Raw genomic sequence first — 21,941 nt, 5'->3', positions numbered from 1 at the left:
TGAAGGGCAGCAGCTCATGAATGAACTGAACATGTCTGGAGGATAGGGGTGAGCGAGGCACAAACTAACGCAGAGCTAGTTGTAACACACACGGTTTAAAACTCACACATGCCAGCATGATGAAACTTAGAGCCCGTACACACGGAGACGCGTTCAGCTGTATAGCCTACGTAAATCATACGCATCCGGCGTTTTGGGAGCCTGAAACCGCTATATTTTTAAACCGGGTCCCAGAGTGGATAAATCTGAAAACGACACACTTGCGTTTTCGTGTGTACAGCCAATCCGTGTATTCTGTGAAACAATGATGTCATCACCCCACGTGTACGTGTTGCAATGGTGCTGAGCCTCTTATTCCTTTATGTACTATTCACTTGAATGTATTTTTGTTTTATTTCTTTATTTTATTTCTTTATATTTTATTTCTCATGCTATGATGCTTGTCTGTTGTCTGATTAAGACATTTCATATTTTGTACCAGGCCATTTATGGTTGTTTATATTGTTCAATAAAGTTATTAGTAAAAATAAATAAATGAATAAATAAAATAGAGAAGAAACTACTGAGCCTATTATTATTGTATACAGCGCTCAAGTTTTACACACATGCTCCGAGTCTTCTCCGTTTTTAGTGTATCTCTGTGGCAGAATTACAGCGCCACACACTGGTCTGGCATGTAAACTACAGCGTTTTGAGTCGGTTTCAGTGGTTTCGTGCTTACGCAATATAAAAATATTTCTTTAGAGGACGTCAGGTTTACGGTATTTTTTTTTTTAGAACGAGGGAAAAAAGATTGGATCGGGAAACTCTGGTTTGGTGTGGATGTGGCCTTAGTGTATTTGGGTGGTTGACATATTTAGCTAAAAAAATCTCAAATGTAAGTCATGGAACTCATTGGTTTATATTCTACCAACTCTTATATTTCCAAATATATATGTGGTCTTGTAGATTTTGTCCTGAAATGTACATTTATTTACTAGTTTACTGTCTTAGGGACTAAAAATGTCATATGGTGTGACATGAATGTTATTGTGTATTAAATTAAAAAGGGGTATAATGTGATAATGTAAGTCAATTTATCCTGATTCTTTATCATTACTTTATAAAAGTATAGCATTTCTTAAGTGCAAATATGTTACATTTTGCATTATTTTACTTTATCAACACTCATAGAAAGACGTTTACTTGTAATATCATTTCCTTGTTCTTTCTGTATTCGCATTATCTCGCCATCTACTGAAATCTACCTCAAACTGAAAAAATAAATAAATAAATAAATAAATAAAGGGAAACATTTGAGTGACAAAATGCTGTAGTTTAACATGGATTCAGCTTGAAAATGGGATAGTAGGGATTCATCAGTTGGTGTAAATAGATATTAAATGTGTAAATAATATAGTATCAAAATGTAGCCTGGCTAACGTCAGACCTCTTTCTCAATGAGACGTGGTCTGGGAACCACATGTTCATTTTCTCGTATTTGAGGCGTGGTTTACGAATGCCCAGAGCCATTTATTGGGCGCTACGAATGTCTATCAAATGTGCCTGCACGTAGCTCATAGCCAATCGTTTCAACTATACCAGATGACGTATGTAGAGGAGCGACAGAAATTCGACGAGGGAGAAGACGAAATAAACTTGCGTTCTAAACTACTTAGAACGCTATCTAAGGCTTCATTGAAAGGTAACTTCGCGTCTGATGCCATGTTGGATCCATAGATATAAACAAACTGCTTCGGTGTGTCGCATAGACGTCGTCATCGTCTTGCTGCTCCCTCCCCGTTCTGTGATTCGTTCCCTTTTTGAGGGGAAAATCTGGTCCATGGTGTCCAGGCTGCCTAGCAGCGTGAATAAAATCGTGCTGCGCTCAAGGCAGCATGGGGAAACCCAGGCTAATCAAAATGTGTTAAAAGGACGAAATATTCAATAAACTTAACTATTAGTTATAAAATATGTATCTAAGAGCATTATTTATGTATTTAAATGCAGTTCATATCATATAGTGTGACAAAATAATCATATGGTGTGACAAGAAAACCCTGTCACACCTTATGATTTTGTGTCACACCATATGAGGTTTCATGTACTTAGCATGACATTAAGCAATGTGCTTTTATGCTAACATGCTAAAACCATGCTAACTACAATATGACAATATAGTTTTAAAGGTAATATTGACTGAAAAGTAATTTCATTTGGGCATTTTCGTGTTAAATGTGTCACACCAAAAGACAGCGCAAAAGGGAACTGAAGCAGGAGTGCCGGATATACTTGATTTTTTTGAAAACATGAAGGGAGAAAACTCACATTGTAATTTTCAGTGTCCTTCTGAGGTGCTGTTCTTCCTCCTGAAAGAAGGAGGACCCCCACTCCCCAAAGGTCTCCAAACAATTGCCCATTAAAAAAAGCAATATGGCGTCACACCTAATGATATCCATTTTCGGGACAAAATGTTTTAGTTAAGGGTGGCTTCAAAATATTATGCCTGCACTTTTAGTCAAGCAGACTCACAAGTAGACATCTGGGATATCAATATATGATTGAATAAACAGAAAATGAATTCATTTTCTTGGGTTTTATTCAAAATCAAAATTTGTGAAATGTGCTTGGGACAGTCACACCATATGAGCTTATTCTGGTTTGGCTGAAAATTGTGAAAAAATGGAAGATTAAACCCATGAATGCTCTGTATGTCCATATAAAACAGCACTTTCTGAACAATATCACCCCAGTTTTTGATATATTTTTCTATAATTTACTTAACATTGACACATTGGACCAAAAAAGGCCATGTCATGTCAACCACCCACTTACTAGTTGTCATATCAACAATATAGTGAAAAATCTTTGGATGATATCACTGAACATTTATTTAACCATAGTGTATAAAAGGCTCTGACATTTCTGGGTGCCTGCCACTTTAAGACTCTTCTTCTGTGGTTACGGTAGAGGAAGTGTGTGTGTTGGTTATAGTGTGTTGGGAAACGTGTTCAAGTTCAGCAGCATAGTTTAGCCTGCGTACCTGTGTTGTGTAGCTTCTTTAGTCCCTTCTGAGTGATTCACCTTCCAATATTCATGTGTTGAGTTAATGACGAAAAGTAAGTGACTGTCACTTTGTTGTGTTTGTGTTTCTATATTGTAGAATTACCGTGCATTAACATGTGCCCAGCGTGATGAGTGAGATTTATAGTGATAGAACAATGTTTATGCTGTAAAACACTGTAGGAAATAATAAGTTAACTGGTGTGAGCCTTCTGATGTCTAAGTTACGTAGTAACGTTTATAACATTGAGTTAAGAAGAGTTAATATCGTGCGGACGCTGTTTGTGCAGTAGCCTTGTCTGGCCAGAGGATGTCGCCATTGCTCCTTCTGTAAACCCCTTTAATACAGTTTCATGTGAACTGGTCAGTGAGATAGGAGAAGCTCCTTATATTTCTCCAAAGAGTAATATCCTCGTTTATGTAATTGTAGATTATGTTTAAAGGGGCATAGCAGTGTTTATTGAGATATTTATGTTTGATGATCCTGATTTGTATTATGTGTGTGGATTTATTATTTACGTTGCATAGTAATTTAAGTACTGTAACTGTTTAAATGACCTAATGGTGATTTATTTGTTTTTTATCAGACTATAATGACAATACTGGAATTGAAACTACAAGCTTTTCACAGATTTCTGAACAATACGAATTCAAATATTAAACTGGATCTTTGCTACAGTAAAGAAAGCATAAACTTCTTAGATCTTTTTATTTATAAAGACAATCAAGGTACCTTACATACATCTTTATATAGAAAACCAACAGACAGAAATACAATCCTCCATGCAAAAAGTTTCCACCCTAAGAGGCTAAAAGAGAATATTCCATTAGGACAGTTCCAACGAGTGCGACGGATTTGTGACCAGGAAAATGACTTTAAAACTAGATCAGAGGACATGGCGGCACGTTTCCAGGCAAGGGGATACAAAAACGATATCATTCAGACAGCTTATACAAAAGCTAGAAGTCGGGACAGACCAACTCTATTACAAAAAAGAAGTGGTCCCACACTGAAAAATGACAGAGTGGTTTTTGCGACAGCATATAGCACAGAGGCAGAAAGAATTAAACAGATAGTTAAGAACAATTGGAGTATCATTCAGAGTGATACAACACTAAGGGAGGTTTTCAAGGAACCACCTTTAATCAGTTTCAGGAGATGTCCAACTTTACAAGACAAATTAGTCCATAGTCATCTTCAACCAAATGACCAACAAACTTGGTTGAAAACTAAACCAAAGGGGTCCTATAAATGTCATCACTGTAATCACTGTACTAATGTTGTCCAGACCAAAACCTTTAAAGACTGTATCTCTCAGAAAGAGTACACTATCAATCATTTTATAAACTGCAAAACCACATTTGTTATTTACAAGTTGGAATGCACAGAATGTAAAGTCTTTTACATTGGTAGAACAAAAAGACGCTTTCAGGATAGATTGGCAGAACACAAATATGCTATTCGTATGAGTAATCTCAACTATCCTATGGCCAAGCATTTTCTGCAGCATAATAGTAACCCATCAACTTTACAAGCCTATGGAATTGATCATATCCCCATTTCGATAAGAAAAGGAGATAGACAGCGCCAACTCAATCAAAGGGAGGCTTTCTGGATTTTTAAATTACAGGCCACTAAATATCCGGGTTTAAATGATGAGCTAGATTTAATGGTTTTTCTGTAAAGCCTTTTGTAGATTTGACATTATTTACTTTCACCAATGTTTATGTGTTTTTTTTTCTTTTTTTTTCTTCTTTTTTTCTAAATGCTATTATGGTGACATGTTGTATTAGACATCCATGTTTGTAGTTTTTGTAGTTTTGTTTCTAGTGGGAGGAGTTGATCATTGGGGTTTTTCCACTATAAAGACACTTGTAACCCTTTACAGCTGTTTGATTCCCTGACGAAGGCCAGTGTGCTGAAACGCGTTGGAGTCATTTTAAAAGTCTTTTTTGACTATGCCATAAAATAAAGGCATTTTTAATATTCCAGGAGAGTGCCTTGGAGTTTTTCTTTTGTTTAAAATGACAATACTGGATATTGGAATGTTCTGATGAGTATTGCTGGAGCTCAATACAATTAAAAGAAGAAATTACATCTGCTCGTCTTTATTCCTGTGTCCTGACGATACACCATCCTGTTTACCAGGGCTGCCAACTCTCACGCATTGAGCGTGAGACTCACGCAATTGACACTTTTCACACGCTCTCACGCCACACATCCATTTTCTCACGCACAGAAAAATTGCGGAGCAAAGAGGTACTTTTAATATTAAACTAATTCTCAGCTCTTAGATTCCGTCAATTTTATTACGAAATTCAGACAAAAATACGTTTGGCGCTTGTAAATGTGACGTGACAGATCGCTGAGCGCCTCAGTTCAAGCGCACGTGAACCGATCACCTGTTACTTTTTTATTTAAAGATGCAGTACAACTTACCGAAAGTATACATAATATCGACCAATTAGTGTTTTTCAACCACGGAAAGAGGTCAGTATAACAGCAGGAGAACAATTATGTCACATAACGTTACATTTACCTCAAGAAAGCCATTTAATGACCATAGAATGTTAATTGAATAGAAAAAATAGCTAGAGAGGAGATTTTGCTGAGCACTATATTACATTTTTATTATATTTTTACTTATGTCATTAAATAATTGTTATTATAACAAAAACTGCATTATATTTAATTTAATTTTTTATTTTTAACCTTTAAAAATACCAGCAGATTGGGCCCTCTATGTGTACAGCATTAGATGAGATTATTTTTTAAAATAAAAATTAAAATAAACATGTATCCAAATTATTCAATATTGAATCAAAATCGGAATCAAATCACAAGAATGGAATTGAAATCTCAAAATTCTTGTCAAGCAATAAGAATGGAATTGAAATCTTGAAATTTTTGTCAAGCAATAATAAAAACTGTATCCTACCAGTCATAAACATTGTAACATGTTGCATAAAATTCTATTTAGTTACCAAATGTTTTGAAAATCACAATTACACTTATTGTGATGCAATATTTGTTTTTACATCTTTTTTTGTTTATTTAAAATTATATATTATTTTAATCTCCAATCTATTGGATCTAACCAGCAGAAGCCACTAGCAGGGTTTGAATCCAGTTGTACAGGCGGGGCATGTTGTCACACTGCGTTACAATGAGCCTCTATTAGAACTATGATATTCTATTCTACACTTTTATCAATTCTAGTGAGAAATCATGAGAAAAAGGTGAATAAAGACTGAGCGTCAATGTTCAGAAATTATTCATTATTATTATATTTTGAACTATGCTTGATAGTTGCTGTGTGGTGTTTGTTGTAAATCAAAAAAATATATATTTATTTTTAATTATTAAATGCCATTATTTTATATGAAAAAGTTAATAATTATTTTTTTTTTTTTTTGACAAAATATTTTAGTTTGTCTTGTATATTTTTTAATTAGATCACATTTTAAGGTGTCATGTGGTCATGTTACAACGTATGGGGTAAATCAAGAAAAAAAAAGAAAAGTATACACTGTATTAATCAAACAAAACCACATAATAGACATGTGTGAAATTAATGTGGGAAAAAATAAATACTCTGAACCCCGAGTGAATTTACACAAACTGAGAAAGTCAAAAAGTATTAGGCTGTTCCCCGCTCTCTTGGGCTGCGTTCTAGTCCAAAATTGTCATGCCCTTCACTCGCTAACTTCCCTCCGTCTCGTTCACTCGGATGTACGTCATTGATTTGCCCTCTACTGGCGGAAACTGCAATGGGCTGAACTTGAACGTCCTAAGCCCTTGATCACTTGGAATCAGCTGTGGAGTTTATTTATTATTTTTCCCTTTAAGAATTTGTTTAATGCAGCATCCAAATGTTTATATGGTGTTTGGGTTGTTTTCAATTAAAAAAATTAGAATTAATATATCATAGAGTTGTCTGTTGTGGTGGTGATTAGACGTGATATGATATGAAGTAGACTCGCTCCCACGGTCAAAATCGAGGGAACGAGGGTCTGTCCATATAAACTTCCCTCGTCCACTTCACGAAGTGGAACGCACTTCAAAATGGCGGCAAGGATTCCCCAGAGGAGAAGTGCTTAGGGAAGTTTGCAAGTGCGTGTCTAAAAGTGGACTGGAACGCAGCACCGATAATGAACTCTGAGAAGATCTGAGATCATAATCAGCCTGTCACTGTATATAGAGATGATTACAAACTCTTAACTAACATAATCTGACTGAGTGTGAGACAAAGTAAACTCTTTTCTACTCAATGTCTTCAGGTTAAAGTGATGTGATGAAATGATGAACACACTCACCTGATACTGTCAGTGTAACTCCATCACTGATCTCTGAGTACTGTTGGGTTTCAGTCAGAGTTCCTCTACAGCTGTACAGACCAGCATGAGACGGCTCCACAGATGTGATTATATAGATCTGGTCTGTTCTTCTGCTGTGATCTTGATCTTTATACCAGCTGTACCTCCAGACTCCTGTCTCCTGTATGTCACATGTGAGAGTGACTCTCTCTCCTCTGAACACACGAACATCAGGCTTCACCTTCACTACAGGTTTGGGTCTCTCTGTGAAATGAGAAAACACACACTTTGAAGCTTTTAAAACTCAAAATTAGATTTCACTGAAAAAAAATCTACAAAGGCCAGACATAAAAAAATAAACTTATTCAGCCATATAATCTTTGCAAGCACAGACTGTCTTTAGTTCATACAATCTTTCTTTTTTAATTTATTGAAACCATCAAAAACAATATAATTCTTGTTCACAGTAATATACTTAATAGTTTAATCAGTAATAAAAAAACTTTAAAGATTAAAAGATAAGTTTAAAATAATAATGATTGCACATATGCTCTAAGAATGTAAATTGCTTTATTGAAAGGAGAAGAACGACTCTCTGCTTCTTAGCGTCTGTTTTCATGGATCTGTGTCTCGTGTCGAAGCTGCGTCCTCTTGACGTCACATTTATCGGCCGCATACGTCATAAAGAACGTCTTATTTCAGGACAGTCTCCATTATAAAACTGAGCGTTATTGCTAGTGAAGTGTAAACTGTTGTAGTTTCCTCATGGGAATGTAATGGTCAGTTTACTGAGATGAAGAGCCTCATGACGTTTGCGGCAGATAAATGTGACCTCCGGAGGATTCAGCCTTCGAGATGAGACACAGCCGGTGACTCCAGGATTTGATGATCTGTGAGATTGAGAATGTGTGTGTGTTGTTCACCATGAGCTCTGAGTGACTGAACTTACTCACAGCGGCCTTTCTGGAGCCCATAACCACGAGTGAGAAAGGTCTATATTAACACCAGTATTGGTGTCGGCCCGATACTGCGCTCTCATATTCATACTCATAAAAATGCTCCGATACCAACAACCGATACTAATGGAGTGTGTGTGTACAGTGTGTGCAGTGTGTACAGTGTGTAGAGTGTGTGCAGTGTTTGTGTCCAGACAAAGAAACTGACAACAGAGAGTATAATGGAGATACAAAAGCTGGTTAAAAAAGAAAAAAAGATAGAAAGTCATCTGAAGTAAATGTCTAATCAGTGGAATATTAAACTATAGTAACGCCTATATTGCTGTTACGAGACGCACAAGCTTGTCGAGCGCATCCCTTTCTCACAGACATCAGTGGAAAGATTGCAGTGAAAGTTTTTATGAGGACAATGATGTTGAACTCACCCTTCACAGAGAGAGAAAGAGATCTTGATGTTGATGAGTTTGGTCTTCCATCTCTCTGTCCTTTACACCTGTACTGACCCTGATCAGACTCAGTAGCTCCTCTGATAGTGAGAGTGTCTGTGTTTACAGTGTAACGATGATCAGACGTCTGTAATATTACACTGTCTTTATACCACTCATATCTCCAGGGATCTGACCAGTAATATGGACTATATCTCTGGTAAATTCTCCTGATCCAGTCACTGTAAGTCTCTATCACACACTGCAGATTGACTGTTTCTCCAGTGAATACACGACTGTCTGGTGTCACAGTCACTGTAGATGTGGGTAAACCTGAGAAGAAAGACAAATATTTCAATATTTTATGTCAACTAAATAGTTTCATTCAAATTCCTTTGAGAACTTTTAGAGCTTAAAGATTCTCTATAAACTCACTTTATTTCCACTAGTAAATGCAGTGATTATTAAACCTGTAACTTTGTGTTTTGAGTGATTTCTGTCAAACATCTGTAGTTTATTTTCCTCTGTAAAACTCAGTAAATGATCCTGTATTTCTGCTGTGAAATAACTGGACAGTCTGAACTTTCTGTCTCTGTTTCTGGTCACAGTGTTCAGAGTTTTGACAGTGACAGTCTTTTATTTTTCTTCTGCAGAACATCAGTGATCAGAGATGACTGTAAACTGTCAGTAAACAGAGACTGTGTGTTTTATTTCTAAACTGTGTCTCTGGACAGGATGATGGACACTAAAATACTCTCTTAGTCATGATTTCTGTCATATAGAGTAATTGGACTTATTTTATGACACATTTATGGTGCTTTTGTGTCCTTTTTGAACTCTGAAAGTTCACCATCTCATTATTATAGCGATCAGGACATTATAAATATATATTAGAAAAATCTAAAGAAGAAAAATATACAGATTTGGAACGACATGAGGGAGATTAAAGTATGACAGTATTATTACTTTCAGGTGAGATAATGAAAGTTGATCAACATCATCAAACATTAGAATTAAGATTAATTTCATCCAACACTCAAAGTTTCAACATTCATAATCAGAGACAGAACGACGACAGGATCATCTGAAAATCAAAGCAAAGCTGCATTTGTATAAAAACTTCAGTAAGTGCACAAAAATATATCTATGGAAATATGTAAAAATATTTTTAAATTAAAGTGTGTAACGGCCAAAAACACAGCACTTCTTTTTAGCTGTTTCTCAGGTCTGTGTTCACATGCGTCAGAGAGACGTCTTTATCTGTTATAAGATCACACTTCAAGTAAAATACTTCAGCTTTAAAATGTATTTCAGATCTCTGCATTCAGTTTCATTCAGTTTTGCTCCTTCAAGTTTGAACACAAAAAATTAAACAGATTGAAAGCCTCAAAAGAGATGAACTGTAACGCTCAGTCTAAAGCACAGCATTTGTGCAAAGATTCACAGATAAAATAATTAAATACAAAAATATGTTTTTGGAAGTATTTTAGCTGCTGGTTCATATCATGTGTAATGAGCGCAGTGTTTTTATGATGGCGTTTAAATACTTAATGATAATAATGAGAACCGTATTATTAGTGTGAACGTAACATCTCAGTCAAAGACTCTCAATTAGATGTGTGATCATAAATAGAGAGAGTTTATGAGGACAATGATGTTCAACTCACCCTTCACAGAGAGATAAAGAGAGCTTGATGTTGATGAGTTTGGTCTTCCATCTCTCTGTCCTTTACACCTGTACTGACCCTGATCAGACTCAGTAGCTCCTCTGATAGTGAGAGTGTCTGTGTTTACAGTGTAACGATAATCAGACGTCTGTAATATTCCACTGCCTTTATGCCACTCATATCTCCAGTCACTGTGATCAGAGTTTATCACACACTTCAGATTGACTGTTTCTCCAGTGAATACAGGACTGTCTGGTGTCACAGTCACTGTAGATGTGGGTAAACCTGAGAAGAAACAGAAACATAAAGACTCAAACATCTCTTTCAGGGAATAAAACTGATTGTTCAGAAGGACCTTCGGTTGTAAACGCTGGTTGTAAATGGGAATGTTGCTGGTATAAACCCACCAAACAGAATAACAAAATTATAGATTGAGAAGAAAATTCCAGAGCTTTCAAAGAATAATGTTAAAGTCTCTGGAAATTTCAGGGAACATTAGTTATAATTCATAGTTTTAACAGGTTATGTGACAGACCCGGGCAAGTTTATGGATGAGTAAGTGGATAATCTCAACTTTTTAATAATAAATATGATAAATATCATCACATAACATGTTAAAAAAAGGCCAGACATAAAAAATAAACTTATTCAGCCATATAATCTTTGCAAGCACAGACTGTCTTTAGTTCAGACAATCTTTCTTTATTCATTTATTGAAACCATCAAAAACAATATAATTTGTGTTCACAGTAATACACTTCTCAATAGTTTAATCAGTAATAAAAAACTGTTTAAAGATTAATAGATAAGTTTAAAATAATAATGATTGCACATATGCTCTAAGAATGTAAATTGCTTTATTGAAAGGAGAAGAACGACTCTCTGCTTCTTAGCGTCTGTTTTCATGGATCTGTGTCTCGTGTCGAAGCTGCGTCCTCTTGACGTCACATTTATCGGCCGCATACGTCATAAAGAACGTCTTATTTCAGGACAGTCACCATTATAAAACTGAGCGTTATTGCTAGTGAAGTGTGAATTGTTGTAGTTTCCTCATGGGAATGTAATGGTCAGTTTACTGAGATGAAGAGCCTCATGACGTTTGCGGCAGATAAATGTGACCTCCGGAGGATTCAGCCTTCGAAATGAGACACAGCCGGTGACTCCAGGATTTGAGGATCTGTGAGATTGAGAATGTGTGTGTGTTGTTCACCATGAGCTCTGAGTGACTGAACTTACTCACAGCGGCCTTTCTGGAGCCCATAACCACGAGTGAGAAAGGTCTATATTAACACCAGTATTGGTGTCGGCCCGATACTGCGCTCTCATATTCATACTCATAAAAATGCTCCGATACCAACAACCGATACTAATGCAGTGTGTGTGCAGTGTGTACAGTGTTTGTGTCCAGACAGAGAAACTGACAACAGAGAGTATAATGGAGATACAAAAGCTGGTTAAAAAAAAACACAAACAAAAAACAATAGAAAGTATCAAAAGTAAATGTCTAATTATTGGAATATTAAACTATAGTAACGCCTATATTGCTGTTACGAGACGCACAAGCTTGTCGAGCGCATCCCTTTTTCACAGACATCAGTGGAAAGATTGTAGTGAAAGTTTTTAGGAGGACAATGATGTTCAACTCACCCTTCACAGAGAGATAAAGAGAGCTTGATGTTGATGAGTTTGGTCTTCCATCTCTCTGTCCTTTACACCAGTACTGACCCTGATCAGACTCAGTAGCTCCTCTGATAGTGAGAGTGTCTGTGTTTACAGTGTAACGATAATCAGACGTCTGTAATATTACACTGTCTTTATACCACTCATATCTCCAGTTACTGTGATCAGACTTTATCACACACTTCAGATTGACTGTTTCTCCAGTGAATACAGGACTGTCTGGTGTCACAGTCACTGTAGATGTGGGTAAATCTGAGAAGAAACAGAAACATAAAGACTCAAACTGCTTTTTCAGGAAATAAAACTGATTGTTCAGAAGGACCTTCGGTTGTAAATGGGAATGTTGCTGGTATAAACCCTGCAGTGAATGAACTGTTAACCATCACTATTGTGTCTTTGAGCAAAGCATTTGACCAACGGTTTCCAGAGGGATTTAGTTCATGGAGCCATTCTGTGACAGAGATACATTACACTGGTCTTGGTCATATATGGTGATAAATTTGCAAAAAGGAAGAGAAAGTTGGCAAACCACAGTTTGTTACACAGTTATAAAATAATGTAAATATATTTATTTCATGTTTTCGAGTGTCGAGTCTAATGGCCACTGAGAACATGAAATACATGTTTCTATTATTGGAGCTGGTGTGTGAAACTTTCTCTTCCCTTTGGCAGTTTCTGTGGTTGAGATCTTCACTGAGTTTGTTTTGCCCGCTGGATCTGTGCATTTTGTGTTGAGCCTTTATAATAAATATACTTTTACCACAACCATAACCAGCTAACAGGGAACGTTATCATAACTTTGGCTAACGTTAAGGATCTCTCAAAGTTATGAACAAAAACTCTTCCAGTAACGTTAATAAAATGTTTGTTCAATGTTATCTGGTCTTTAATAATGTTCTCAAAATTAGCACAAAAACTGTAGTTTCTTCATCTTTAACACTCTTGGACTCATTTAGACGTTGAGTTCATTCAACACTGAGGATTTTGCTGTCTGTCACATCACTATAACTTTCCCCATATAATTAGTAAAGTTTTTTTTTGAGAAGGACTTTTGAGTTGTTAATACAAATTAGGTCAAAAGAATATTTCAGGAACATCAAACTAACCCCCCCCCCCCCCCCCCCCCCCCCCCACCCCCACCCAGTCTCCATCACCAAACCAAAAATGTTTTAAAAATGTTCTTGGAACAAAAATGTCCTTTTCTACATTCATGAATATCTCCTGTAACCATAGTGACAGTGACTAAATATCAAAGATGGAGACACACATAAATTAAAGATGGAGACGTTATTTCCTATAACACTGGAAAATCACAATTTACATGATTTTATAATGAACCAAAACCTCCACAAAACATGCAACACACACACACACACACACACACACAAAACGTGTGCAGTTACTGAATAATGACTAAAAAGTTAATAGTTAAGAAAAGATGTGGCTGAAGAATATGTCAAGTGTTGAAATATTACATTTAAATGATCAATAAACAGATGTGATTGTGAATATGAAGACTCACCTGATACAGTCAGTGTAACAGCATCACTGGAGTCTGTCCATGTGTGTGAGTATGATCTCTCTCCTCTACACCTGTATTTACCACTGGCATAGTCAGCTGTGAAACTGTAATCTGCTGTTGGAGTATATGTATAGTCAGTGTCTCCATCTCTAATCCAGCTGTATCTCTGAATGTCTCCTCCTCTCTGTATGTCACATGTGAGAGTGACTGTCTCTCCTCTGAACACACGCTGATCTGGCTTCACCGTCACTACAGGTTTCACTGAGAAACACAGAAGTAAATATTGAAAAGCATTGCAGTATCAAGATCACTGTCATGAACTCAAAACTTCATCAGGAGAAAAACACTTAAATTAAAAACTTAGTTTGCTTGTAAATTGTAATGATTACATAAAAAAAAATTATGTATTGGTAAAAACTAAATGAAACTGATGTATGTATCCAGTCTGCATGTCCTTTGTATTATTGCTCTTCCAGTTCTGACCAGTAGATGATGCTGTTTACAGTCTGAGTGTTTAAAGATCTGAACTGAACTTACTAACTTCTGTCTGTCTGTTCTCAAGCCCTTTTCTCTTCCAGCCCTTCAACCAAACCACACTGAATGAATAAAGCTTAGCATTGGTGCTCAAGATCTTAATGACACACAGTCAATAATTAATATTGCAGCAAAAACTCAGAAACATGCAAATAAAACTCACTGTGCAAAACTCATTTCTGTTTTATCCAGTGGTTTATGATCTTTTGAAATCAGTGTCTGACTGAACTAATTTACAACTGCAAGACTCTTGATTGATTGAATAATTAGCAGATTTCTGTAATGTTTTTCAGCATAAGGAACTACAGTCAGATTATTCTGTGAAATATGCAAAACAACATCAGCAAACAGACAAATGTGGGATCCTGATGTATCCATGAAGACAATATGGTTATAGTAAACCATATACAGTAAACTACTACAACATAATTCATATTAGTTAAAAACTAAAATGTACTGCAGTAACGGACAGTACCTTGACTGAGTCCAGAGTGAACGAGGGACATCAGCACTAAAAGCAGAAGAAACAGATATGAAGCTTTTCCATTCATTCAACACAATGTAAATCACACACTGAAACATGTCTAGAGTTTATTCTACATGAACTGAACGTGTTTTTCTGTTGTGATGCTCATTCTGGAGAACTGATGGATTATTCTCCAGCATTCAACATCATCACACACGATGACGTCACAGGACTCGTGAACTGATACGAGAGTCGATTCAGTGATTCACTGTTTGGTTCACTGAATCACTGTTTGGTTCACTGAATCACTGTTTGATTCACTGATTCACTGTTTGATTCACTGATTCACTGATGCTCAACAATAAAGCAGCAGTTTGAACCACTGAGCTTCACAACATACAACATTATATGCCATTATACTCATCAATAAATGTGATGTCAGTGTATTTCTGTAACTGTCTTCATAGTTCTTCTTGTTCTCTTGTTTTGTGTTTTTTTTTTAAAGTTTTTTTTTATTTTTGCTCCCTATTGAATTTTGCCTGTATAACATGTTCCTAACTCTAAGACACTATTAAACATGTATAAATAATATAGAATCATGCACCTTTCACATCACTACAATGCATTACATCACAGTACATAAAGATACACTTTATGAATAAAGACACTTTTAAATATTAACATTAATGTGATTAACGTTTCACATCAATGATTCTTCACTGGAACAGAACAAGCTTCAGAACCAAATCAGGTCAAAGTGTTTGAGACACACGACTAGAGTTGTGACGTTCGCGAACGAACCGATTCTTTTGAACGGCTCATAAACATGAACGATGGGAGCCGAGTCGCGGCTGGAGGGGCGCCGTTCTTTCTGTCGTTATTTTTTTCCTATGCGTGTTTCACACAGATGCACACAAATTAGCTCCTCCGCGAGACAGAACAGTTATAGGGGGAGGGGCGCACCCAGCGCAGGGGTGCTACTGCCTAACAGCATGATGATAGAAGGGGCTGATGTCCTATTTGCAAAGTTTACAGTAGTAATAGTAGTCATAGTAGACTGTATGTAGACATTTCCATTTTATTTATTCTAATTTTATCTACAGTATATATTTAAAACTTTACATATTTTTTGTTTTCTATCAAAATGTTCTTGTGTGGAAGTGTTTGTAAAAGCTGTTTTGCACAGAAATTCATTGCAGCCGGCTTTGTTTTTGATGTTTATTTGTGAGTAGGTATTGTATGAATAACATAAGTCAACGTAGCTTTACACATACACACACTTTGTACTAAAGGTAAATCCAAAATAGTGATGTCACTGTCTAAGCAGAGGGATGTTGTGCAACCAGTTCATGACAAATGAGGTAATAATCAATATTTCAGAATAATTCAAACTCAGATATTGGTGTGTGATATCTGAGTTTTAATTATTTGACTACAAATCTCACCTCATCATTACTCCCAGTGATTATTTCCAGGATAAACTGAGATGCCCCCAAGCTGGCTTCTTAAAACTGACTAAATATTTAAAAAGACTAAATATTTCCTCTTTGAAAGGAACGGATCGCCAAGATCCGGATCCCCTCAAAGAGCCATAAATCCCATCACTACACACGACATCACTTCCTGTTTGACGTCGGCACCGTCAACTTCATTGTAACTTTATAGTGGCTGCAAAAATAATTTGGACACTTAGTGTGTTTCACATATAGTACACTTTAATTTAATTAATTTTAATTTTATTTTAATTTATTTTTTTGGGGGGGGGGGGGGGGGGGGGGACTTATCATGGATTCACTTCGAATTTTACTTTTTTGTATTTTTTGTATTTTCTTTTTTGAAAAGAAATAACAGTTTTGAATATTTGTGCACACCTGTAATTGTGACTTTATAGTAAAATAATGTGGATATAGTGCCTACAGCTGAAATTAACCACAACCAGAAAGAAAAGCTGCTGCAAGTGAACTCGTGCTTCTGGTCTAAGAGTATTTTCACACCTCGTGTGTTTCAGCACTTCAAGAGCTCTCGCCTCGGCAGAAATAATTCATATGTCATCACTAAATGATCTCAGTTCCTCCTAAAAGGACCCAAAAACAAACCATATTCAGACCACAGTAGTTTAATGTGTTCACCGCTCGCAGTCTCTCAAACAAGCTAGTGTGAAAAAGCCCTTAAACCACATTAAACATGTATCAATATATTTGCTATTTAAATAAATAAATCTCATGTACAGTTTTCAATCAAGACATTTGTCAAAATAAAATGTATTAGCTTTGCAAAATATGAATAAATAAATATGATTAAAAGGTAAACAAAAGTCTGAGATGCTTTCTGATGGTCAAGCATTGGTGGAACATGTTCATATGTCGACGTCATGAACTTGATCTGGAAACCTGTGGTTATTCTGACGAACTGGTTAAAAAAAACTGAAATGTTTCTCAGAAAAGAGAAGTTAGCTCTGAGAAAAGCTCTACTTTGTTTGATAAACTGTTTGTTTGAAAAATGAAATGTAATTGGCCAAATTCATTTTGCAGTTATTTCTCAATAAGAGAGTCAGAGAGAAAGAGAAGTGATAGAGAAGATGAGTGTGTGTTCGGTCTCTGTTCTCAAACTCTCTGAGTCTCTGATGGAGAGATTATTTAAAGATACAGCATCATTCAACACTAACTCACATCAACACAAATACATCAGATTTATCTCAACTACTTGAAATGGGAGGAAAGATGTTACAACAAAACTAAGCAAAAGTACATGTACACATTGCCTCCATCTTTCACACGCATCATCACACAGATAAATGCATCATAAACCTCTTTATCTGATCAACACGTAACATCATTACACTGAATCTGATCAATAAATAATACAATAAGCAGTGAGACTGTGGATTCATAGACTCTCCTACACAACAATCATTATTATATCCCATCTTCAGCTGAATACAATGCATTAGGAACAGAAAACAGAAGATAGTAAAGAATATGATCTTATACTCACAGATGAGAGGCAGTGCACTGGAGCCCATACTGTCACATTAATAGACTGTGTTAACAGCGCTGAGTGTTAAAACACACACTTCCTGTGTTTGAAAGAAGAGACGAGGGAGGAGGAGACAAAACTCTACACAGAAATACACAGATAAAGAAAAGAGAGATCCAGTCTAAGATATTTAGCTACTAATTTATTCCAGTTGTCACAGCTCTGTTCATCTACTTAAAATCATATTTTCCAGATCAGCTCTGATGGAGATTGTTCTCACTGTTATTGTGTTCGTTCACAGTCACACATAGAAGACAGACAGTGATTAAAGTGAAATCACCACGTGACATCTAATGTGTGTCTAATGTAACTCTACAACATATCAGTGAATGAAATATACAGCCTTTTATATCATAAAGTGTCGTTCCATAAAAACTAAAATGCTGCTGGTCAAAGGTGTTTTCTGTTCCTCAGCGCTTCGGCTCTCAGTATAACAGGCCTCGACTCGATGGAGCTGAAGAGATGGTTGGAGAAACAGAATCACAAAAGGCCAGAGCTTCTTTAAGTTAGGGTTAGGGTTAGGGTTAGTAGTAGTAAGTTAATAAAGTTAATAGGGCCTTTTGGAAAATGAGTCCTGACCTTTAAAAAGTTTCCTTAATGTGTGTTAACAGACCCTGAATCTGGAGAACATTAGGACCCTGAAACACACAAGCTGTCGACCAGCGATCTGCAGTCAACATCACAATCCCTGTTGCTGATAAAGTGGATGCATTTGAAATAGCTTGTTTGTTTAATAAAGCTTGTTTTACATGAGGATTGAATAAACAAGTAATCTAATGTCATTAAATCCTGGCAGAACCTTCATATTTTCCATCCTTTTTTATTTTATTAAAAACATTATTTCTGTAATATGAGATAAAAATCTTCGTCATGAAAGTGTTTTCATCCTATTTCACATAATTTGCAGCAATTTGTCAACATTTAAAGCCCAGTGTGATTGTTTCTAAGAAAGTAAACAAAGATATTCATTATAAAATATTTCACTTATCTTTTACTATATTAATTTCAAATTATCAGAGACTCAATATGAACTCATAAGTACAAATGAACTGATAATTGTCCACAACAAGATGGCATGATGTTTATCTCAGGCAGCAAACTACCTTTTTGGACCTCACACTGCTCCTTTACTTATTATTTTTGTTTTAATAATAATAATAATAATAATAAAAAATAAAAATAAAAAAAGATATATAATATCAGCTGACATGTCTGTTCGGTGAAATGAGTGTGTGTGAGCAAGTTAGTGTGTGTGCATGTGTGAGTGTGTGTGAGTTAGTGAGCGTGTCTGTGCGTGTGTGTGCGTGTGTGTGTGTGTGAGTGAGTTACTGTATGTATGTGTTTTGTGCAACCGCCAGGAACACCCTAGCAAACACCAAAAATTCCTTAGCAACTGCCTAGCAACACCATAGCAACCACCCAGAACACCCTAGCAACCACCTAACAGCATAGCAACCACCCAAAATTCCTTAGCAACCATCTAGCAACACCATAACAACCACCCAGAACACCCTAGCAACCGCCTAACAGCATATCAACCGCCCAAAATTCCTTAGAAACTACCTAGCAACCACACAGAACACCATAGCAACCGCCTAACAGCATAGCAACCACCCAGAACACCATAGCAACCGCCTAACAGCATAGCAACCAGCCAGAATACCCTAGCAACCACCCAGAACACCCTAGCAACCACGTAATTTAAACTACTTTGTGATTGGCTGGACACATTTTATGATAAATATATATTAAGGGGAACCCCAAGCTCCCAAAAAAATGGGGTGAATTTTTTTTCTCTCATAAAATTCATGCCATTAGAGGGTTAAAACCATGTTTATGTATTCTCTAAAAGGATACAGTGGGAAAGGGTAGTTAAGAAGTGACATCTCTCATCACTTCTAGACAACCCTTTCTCACTGCCCTCCGTTTAGAGAAGAATTAACATGGTGTTGGATTTCTAAAAAAGGGAAGTCAATGAAAATTACACAGAATTCTTTGAATCTTTGATCTTGTGATGATAATTAGAGGTTTATGAAAATAAAGATGCAGATTGTGCATAAAAGTTTCCACTACACTGGTTAAAACCACAGAGCAGAAACAGAGCAGAAGTCAAACCACAACTATGAGCTCAACTCTTTTATTAGGCCTTGTATATGTATGTATGTATGTATGTGTGTGTGTGTGTGTGTGTGTGTGTGTGTGTGTGTGTGTGTGTGTGTATGTATATATAAAATAGGTTGGCTGTTGAAAGCACAATCATCTTTAGGTAAATTGCCGGTTAAGTTTGAAACCCTCCACAGGGTGTCCGGAAAGAGACTTGGTCAGTAGATATTTGGGAATAACCCGTTTATTTGTCACCACATATCTCAGATATTAGCAGTTTTTTTTTTTTTTACAAAAAAAAGAAAAAAAAATTACAAATAAATCATCACCTCTTTTACAGTGCATCATCATGCATTTGTGGATATGTGCAATAAACATTAAAAATAACAACACATAAAACAATAATTTGCTCACTTAACACATGCAGCTTTCCTGGTACAAGATACACAACAAAACAATCTCCAGCAACAGTCAATATAGACATTTTACATCAATATAGAAATTTTACATCGTTAAAGCCTTTCCTTATACATGGAGCCAAATAATACACACCTCACTCCGCTCACCAAGGGTGCAAACTTTAGACTTGCTGCTTTCCTGAATTAGCCGCTAGCTTGAAGGTCTCTGAAATATGTCCCTGAGCTTCTGAGATGAGAGAAATCAGGCGAGAGCAAACTGTTGATCAGCCATACAGGATCCTGCGCTCACAGCCTCCAACCCAGTCACATGAATGACCTGACTGTGAATGCATTACCTCTAGCGGCCTCCAGTGGCCACTTACACAGACTAATAGCCTAAGTGTTTTAAAATACAGTAGACATGAAGGATTAATTAAGGACTGTATTTTACTGGAGTAGGTGGATTTGTATCCGCACTGGTGTGTCAGTAAGAACACATACGACTCAGAGTTTGAAGCAGAGTTTATAGTTTAGGCTACTCTTGATTCAGGTTGAATAGTAACAGTGAGTGGTAACAGTAAGTGGTCTGAAAATAATAAAGAATAACAATAATATTAGATATACAGCTAAATCAATAAAATAGAACTGGTTACATTATTAAAGTTATTGCAGTTCCTAGATAATCCATAAGGTGGCGTTCAATGGATGCACATGGAGTTAATTATGTGAGACGCCATTATAGTGTCATTACAGGCAGTAACATACACCCGATATACGGAACAGCACATAACACAATATTTACACAAATATAGGCAAACAACCATATAAATCACCATCCAGAGATATATCTCACACTATGAAAGTACTCATGCATTACTTATATTAAACATAAGGGATGAACTTTGGCGCTTAGGCGCTAGCGCGAGCTGCCGCGATGGTGAGCAAAACGAGCTCGTGATAACTCAATAAAGTACACAAATCTGCTTTAAACACATATATAACATCACAAGATAAAAGGAAATAAACAACTTACATTCTTGTCATTAACTCGCTCACATAAGACCACTACTGAAGGAAAGATGAGATATTAATCTTCTGCATCAGAGCATTCATATTTCGTTTGTCTCTTGCTGACTAGGCACTGACTGACGTCATTCATTAAATGACTCTCTGATTGGATGAAACCTTCTTAAAGGGGGGGTGAAATGCTCATTTTCACTCAATCTCCTGTTAATCTTGAGTAGGCTACCTATAGAGTAGTATTGCATCCTTCATATCTCCAAAAAGTCTTTAGTTTTATTATATTTATATTTCCGGAAAAAAACGAGCGGCTGGAGGCGGGCCGTGTGGGCGAAGCTAAAGCTGTGCTAACAACAACACACAGACATTTGAAGCAGTTTTACTCACCGCCTGCGACCGCGAACCTTTATCATTGTGACTGCTCCATCCTTAAGCATTAGACGATCTGCAAATCCGTCGATCTGGACTTTGTTTATAAAACAATCATCGTCGAAATGCAGGGAACAAACAGTCTTACACAGCTCCGTTGATGATGCTCTGAAAAAACAAACTCCATCCACTGGTCCCTTAACGCTGGGTTCTTTGGGAATCTGTGCAGGGTTGTCTTGCCCTGGCAACCAAAAACCCACTTCTTTGGTGACATTGCCCAGCAAGCAATAGCCGTCATTTCAACGTCTCGGTTAAATATAGACCCGATATAGTCCGGCTATGTGTAACCCACTTTTAGCCCAAATAACATTTAATCTGGATAAATGTATTTTTTTCCAAAATAACT

At 36.5% G+C, this 21,941-nt stretch overlaps 1 protein-coding gene across 2 annotated transcripts in view; it reads right to left on the bottom strand.

Moving 5' to 3' along the window:
* Positions 1-21,941, bottom strand: part of LOC311080148 (Fc receptor-like protein 2) — a 118,951-nt gene that overhangs the window by 16,721 nt on the left and 80,289 nt on the right. The window contains exons 1-7 of one of the 2 annotated variants that reach the window (XM_084109926.1): positions 17,604-17,687; positions 14,619-14,654; positions 13,610-13,870; positions 12,055-12,339; positions 10,408-10,692; positions 8,741-9,073; positions 7,360-7,623 (exon numbers count right to left, since the gene is read on the bottom strand). In XM_084109926.1, coding sequence (XP_083966052.1) covers positions 7,360-7,623; positions 8,741-9,073; positions 10,408-10,692; positions 12,055-12,339; positions 13,610-13,870; positions 14,619-14,654; positions 17,604-17,631 — 1,492 coding nt within the window. In that variant the 5' untranslated portion in view covers positions 17,632-17,687. Of the gene's footprint in view, positions 1-7,359; positions 7,624-8,740; positions 9,074-10,407; positions 10,693-12,054; positions 12,340-13,609; positions 13,871-14,618; positions 14,655-17,603; positions 17,688-21,941 lie in introns of those variants that run through there. The other variant, XM_084109925.1, reaches the window with a different exon arrangement.

Source organism: Abramis brama (genome assembly GCF_963993115.1).
Source record: "Abramis brama genome assembly, chromosome: 3".
Lineage (NCBI taxonomy): Eukaryota > Metazoa > Chordata > Actinopteri > Cypriniformes > Leuciscidae > Abramis > Abramis brama.
This window is presented reverse-complemented; position numbering and strand designations above follow the sequence as displayed.